The sequence below is a fragment of the Megalops cyprinoides genome, chromosome 8, assembly GCF_013368585.1.
Source record: "Megalops cyprinoides isolate fMegCyp1 chromosome 8, fMegCyp1.pri, whole genome shotgun sequence".
Lineage (NCBI taxonomy): Eukaryota > Metazoa > Chordata > Actinopteri > Elopiformes > Megalopidae > Megalops > Megalops cyprinoides.
The window spans coordinates 19,907,230-19,913,229 of record NC_050590.1 but is presented as its reverse complement, the minus strand read 5'-3'; the positions used below and the strand labels follow the sequence as shown (position 1 = coordinate 19,913,229).

The window sequence follows — 6,000 nt, the reverse complement described above, 5'->3', positions numbered from 1 at the left end:
GACTGCAGTTCATAATTCTGATGCTATGTGGCTGCAAGGTGATGTGGTCGCTGTAAGTTACAGCCTTACGTTGAGGATGCAATATTAATAAGATAACAGGTACCACTGTGACTTAAATCCAGGGGAAAAGATTTTCACAAATGGCAATGGTCATTAGATAAGCAAGAGGTACACCTGAAGTCATGGTGACTCACATCAACACTATCACTTCCTTGCAGTATTGTGCAAGTGAGGAACATCAGTATGCAGAGAGGTGCAACATTAATTCTTTTCGCCTTGGTAAAATAGAAACCTGCATCCCGTGCTGTCATGATACGATCAGTTTTATAAATTTTAATGCTCTGATTCATAGACTTTGTAAGCCGGTGTGTGGGGAGAATCAGATTTTTTTCCCCCAGCAGCTTAAATATTCTAATTAAACGTTGTTGCCCTGAAGTTTAAAAACATCAGAAGATTAGCCCTCAGGTTACACTGCAGTGGTCCTGGATTCTGTTAAAATAACCTTTTTTAACCTGTTGGCAAAGCAAGATGATGCAGTCATAGCAGCAGGTAAGACAGTGTCAATTTAGTGATCGACAGGGAAACAATCCAAAGGACAAAACTAATTAATTTTTTCAGTGGTTAAGGAAATCAGTTCACTCTACTTGAAAACTGTTACTTTTTAATCTAATTGCATGGATTAAAAGAACACCTAGGGACCCTGAGACTAGTAAACTAAGGATCAAAATCATTGTATGCAATGGTGCATTCTACACTCTGCATTAGTCCTTCTCCCCGATTTATAACTTTCCACCTGGGGAAAGATGTTTTTAACCACATGAGATTCAAATGCAATGAAAAACAGCAAGGCATATGGCATGTTTAAGAATGTGTCTACAATGTCTTAATTTAAAATTTTAAGAGACTTCCTGTCTGTTAATGTAAGAGTCAATATTGTTGTTTTAGATGTATATATGTGTGATTTTACAGAGTATTAAACAGGGCCCCTTGAGCCTGGTGGGCATAGAGCAGGTTTTCCATATCCACTAACTACGTCAAAAGTGGTAGGAGAAATCAAATTGCATTGACAAAAGAGACAATCAACTAAAACAGAGGGTCAAATGGATGGAGAAAAGAAAAATATCAGTGTAGCCCTGCCATATATTAATATGTAGACATACATATTGGAATATCTTTCAAAAAGACTCAGATTTTCGGTCCAACTAGCACATAGTGCTGAACTCAACTACTGTGGCCATGCCCAATTGCTGACAATGTTCGTTAAAAGGGCAAATTAATATTAAAGGGCAAACATATTGGCAAAATTTTAATCCCAATTCCTTAGGCCAAACCAGTTCTGATTAGAAATTGCACTCCAAATCAGCACTGATATCTAATACACGGAATATATCATCCCTTATGAAAGGGCCTGTCTTTGTTCCACTTTAACCATCACTATATACTTTGACTTCCTGGCAATGAAATCCTTGTTGAGATCAATGAAAGCATTGGAGTAGGGAATGCGCATCTTAGCCTCTGACCCAAAAGCTGACTTCCATACCACAGACCCCGGACCGCCATACCACAGACCTTTTAAATTTGTCATTACAGCAAAAAGAAAAAAAGTATCATTTTGAATTATGTTCATTGGAAAAAATGAGCAATTAGCCATTATCAGTGGAATGAAAACAGATAAATGGATATCATCACACCAGTTATGAAAATAATGAAGTAATTTTTCCATTTCTACTTCCACAAGATGTACTCTGAAGAAGCTTCAGTATTAATCAGGATCATTATGTGTGAAATCAGAGCTATTCTGGCATGACTATCTCAGATTCTCTTTGGAGTAAGTACAGCATGTTTCTACATTGAGGCAAATTGCACATTTAATTTCTGACTTCTTAATGATCTTAGTTGTGTTTAAAACAGTATTATTTCTTTTGCTATCCAAACTTCCCAAGCAAGACTTTGCTGAATGATACCTGTACTGTGTACTGATACCTGTACAGTTTGGGGTTCAATTTGGGGTTATAATGGTGCAATAAGTCTCTAACACTGTGCACAATGGTGAAGTCCAAAGAGGTGCGACTAGTCTAAAAACCTACTAAGGAGGACTTTTGGTTGCCTTCTGATCTTCGTACAGATAAAAAAGTTGATGACACATCACACAAGCTGATGGCACAAAAAGGTTGTGCATTTCCTTTAAGTAAAACACACATGTGATGGCATGGCTGGCATACTACCATGACAATAAGTGAATGGATCCCTGATGGTGACATGAAGTACAAATATGTACACCATTACTACTTCGCTGTCTACAGTTTCTCTTTTAAAACGTTAACTATCTCCCATCAGTGTGCAAAGTACCAAGGCAAACAGGATGAAAATAGCAAATGCAGGGACTACTGCGTTAACATTGAATACAACTGACCTGGGTACATTAGATGACTGCACCAATTATTGGTGCCATTAAAATGGGCCACGGGTATCTGTTTGTATGCCCCTTTATGCTGGTGGCCTTCTGCCTTGACAAACATTTTACATGAATCTATCAATATTTGAAATTATGAATATGAATATAAATATTCTACATATATGATTTTGTAAGACAGTCAATAATATCATAAATTGCTTGAGGAATGAATAAATTAATCAAGTAAAAGCGTTATAAATAACGCAGAATCAGGATTGCCTACAAAGCTGCTTTATGTGTAGTCCATGCACCTACCTACATTGAGTGCCAAGATGTATGTTTTTTGCTGCAGGTAGGCATTTCATTTAATTCAATGCACATTTTATGGAACTATGGAACTGGACAGAAATTAGGTTACCTAAAGTTTGATTATTGCCCCAGAAAACATAAACAGTTGTCTCCAAAGAGGACTTTCTCCTGGGATGGGTTGTGGGGAGGCATCCATCTGGGAGTCTCCATTGTGGTCGGCAGGAACTATGCTGCTGATGATGGCATCACTAAAAGAGCGCAGCATCCTGTCAGTGGTGTATGCGTCTTATTCAAATCGACAGAAAATCAGCTCGAGGCACACATGCTCACTTAGGGAAGACCTCTTTGGGTGGATGTACTTTAGGCTTGAAGTATGGAACTTCCAACTCTGCCACGAGCTCAGTATCTGAAAGGTGGAAGAGGGAAAATGCATGGTTACAGATTGCAACACCTGGATTGCCAAAGTGAGGCTTAATATAAACCCCGTTATACCTTTGCAGACGGACAGTCGTGATAACGTGCATCAATGAATCTGAAACCGTGCATATTCTGGGATTGTTTACTGTTTAACTTAAATAACGATAGATAGCCATTGTGGGATTATGTGAGATAATGTCTTAACATTAAACACGACTATGAACCTGTAAAACAAGCAAATGACAATATCCATCAAACTAGCTTTGCTATGTGTATAGCGTGTAGGCTACACCTCCGTATTTGCGGGTAGCTAACTAGACCACCTAACTGGAAAACTGGACAGTTAATAAGATAATTTGGAAATGATTTCGGTAGTAGTGTTTGCACAGGTCAGGTAGCTAACGAGATCATATACTAACGTTCTCTGATGATGAAATATCAGACTGCTTGTCAGAGTTAAAATCTCCAAATGCAGAAACACTGCCACAATATTCAGACCCAAACAAATAAGCCGATACATCCTGGAGCGCAAAATCGGCATAGTGTTGCTTGTAAACAAAAACACACTGCAATCAAGCAAGACATGATATCCACATCTCCGCTGCTTGGAAACTAACGGGGAAACTAATATGACACACAACGCTTTACGGCAGTGTGGCAAGTGCCCTCATTTGCAAACATGTATTATTTTATTGACATAAACAAGACATTGAGAATTCAGACTCTCGTTGACCATACGCTACCTGAAAGTCTATTCTGATTGTGGTAGGTGTTAACAATATAAGTGCTGGCTATTTCACCACCCTCTCTTAGTCAAATGAGCACAGATGAAACAACGTCACAATATCACACTTCCCATCGTTACTTTACAACAGTGTCGCACAGTATTATTATTTCTCACTTCTATAGACATGGCTAGCTTGGCGGATGTCGGGTGGAAGCTGTTGGAGTTCAAAGCCAAATCAAAACGTTCAGGTTTGAATTATTAGCTAACTTGCATGGTGTTCAGTCTCTGTTTTAACATGTGCAATGCAGTTTTTGTCTGTGCTTGGTTGATATGAAATGCACTGTGCAGAGAGCTGCAAACTGCTACTGTCTTTCCAATGTTAAACGAGGGGACTGGGGATTGAAAAGGTCAGATTATAAAGTTCAGGCTCTATTTTAAGCGCTCCAAAGCAGTTCTTCTTTTTCCAAACAGCAATTAAGGGAAGTACTTTTCACTCTAAAAACAAATATTTTGATCCTGGAAGAGATTTCACAAGCGACTTTCCTGCTAGTTGACGTTCGATGATTATTTGTTTTACAATGTTATTTGGCAATTTTTCATTTCCTTGATAGACTGCCAACAGGTTTGCCTTAACTATACATTGTAGCGGGCACTAGCTAGATAGGCAGGAACGGTTTGGAATCACTATGGAATTTAATTAAAATTCTAACAGCTGCTGTTAATTGCGTTAGACAGTACTGGAGGTGATGCAAAACTTCAGTAGTTACGTTCTGCATTATTTGCTTTATAGATGAATCAGTACATCCCCTGTTTCATGTTGTTTCCTTTCTACTGTAGCTATCTTGCATTTGCCTCTGCTTCCAAACCTCGATAATAATGCGATCATGATGACCAAAAACAATGTAGCATTTGTAATACTGGACTATTTTATAAGGAACCTGCATTCAGAGTAATATTATAGCTGTGCCGTACTGAGTGTTAACAGTACTGAGCATAACACGTGCCCTTCATCTAACAGTCAGAAATGATGAGTCGAAAAGAATGTCCTGCCTTTTAGTTTTTAGTTTGCTTCTTATGATAAATAAAAAAAGTCCCAAATTGTGATCCATTGCAGCTGAAAATATCCTTATTCCACACCCCACATTCATCACCAGACTGACCGTGCTTTCTGAATTCTTTGTAATTGGGGATTGCACCTCATATCACACACTGCTTACACACTGTCATACACTACTGTCAATGCACAGCTGTGACTCCAACAACTCTGCCTGCTCTCATCACTCCAAAGGTAATACATCTAATAGTAATTTAAATACTAAAAGTGGTACAACACATTAATTGTATTTAAGAGTTAGATTTATTAATACATCATATCAATTATGTGGGCGTCACCATTGCATTATCAAGTACACCGCATACACTTTTTCCAGTGGTTATCTGTCTCTCTGTTAGAGGTTCCTGCTCTGTCAGGTTCCTACTCTGGTCTCCTACAAAAAATCTTTTTGCATTCATAAATCACATAAGAGTGCCACTGTGTTGCTTTGCTAGTGATACAGACATAAAAAATAACTAGTCATAGTATATAAATTACTTGATGTTTTGCTCTCATAGAGTAGCTAGCAAATAGGTTTCCTTTATATGCACAGATATCCTTTCTTAATGAAATATCCTTCTGTCTAGCCTGGTGTACACATCTGAGGTCACAGTTATATCCTTCTATTGACTAATTTTAATAAATGTTGTTCAATAATATATTTTACACACTGCCTTACAGAATTACTTTGCTGTTTCTTCAGTCCTGCCCCTTTAATTTAAAAGCATAAGACAGAGTAAAGCAGTAAAAACTACAGATCCATGGACAGAAGTAAAAGGGAATATAATATTGCAAGTTACAGGAGCAGAGTGTCATTAATTTTGAGCTAAATGATTAAGTACTCACTACATGTTTCCAGATTTAGCCTGGAAACATGGGTACTTCATAGTTACATAGGGTGGAAGGAAATAGTAGAAGTGTATTCATTATTAGTTATTCCACAATATCTGTCCTCAGTCTACCAACACAAACTACTTGTGTTTTTTTGAGAATTTAGAAGACTGTGGTCAATACTGTTCAATAAGAAATTAATCTGAAAGTGCCAACAGAGCAAAGATG

The 6,000-nt window shown here is 37.9% G+C and overlaps 1 protein-coding gene and 1 long non-coding RNA gene across 6 annotated transcripts in view; one reads left to right on the top strand and one right to left on the bottom strand.

Annotated features, from left to right (window-relative positions):
- Window positions 1–2,840: 2,840 nt before the first annotated feature.
- On the bottom strand, window positions 2,841–3,707 carry LOC118781580. Its single transcript, XR_005005112.1, has 3 exons — window positions 3,541–3,707; window positions 3,035–3,110; window positions 2,841–2,952 (listed from the first exon to the last, which is right to left on the bottom strand). It is a non-coding gene; the product is annotated as an uncharacterized LOC118781580 (long non-coding RNA).
- Window positions 3,708–4,016: 309 nt separating this feature from the next.
- The window catches only part of LOC118781718 (phosphorylase b kinase regulatory subunit beta-like), a 61,362-nt gene continuing 59,378 nt past the window's right edge, over window positions 4,017–6,000 (top strand). For 4 of the 5 annotated variants that reach the window (XM_036534730.1, XM_036534727.1, XM_036534729.1 and 1 more), the window contains exon 1: window positions 4,017–4,096. In XM_036534730.1, coding sequence (XP_036390623.1) covers window positions 4,033–4,096 — 64 coding nt within the window. In that variant the 5' untranslated portion in view covers window positions 4,017–4,032. The remainder of the gene's footprint in view (window positions 4,097–6,000) is intronic. The other variant, XM_036534728.1, reaches the window with a different exon arrangement.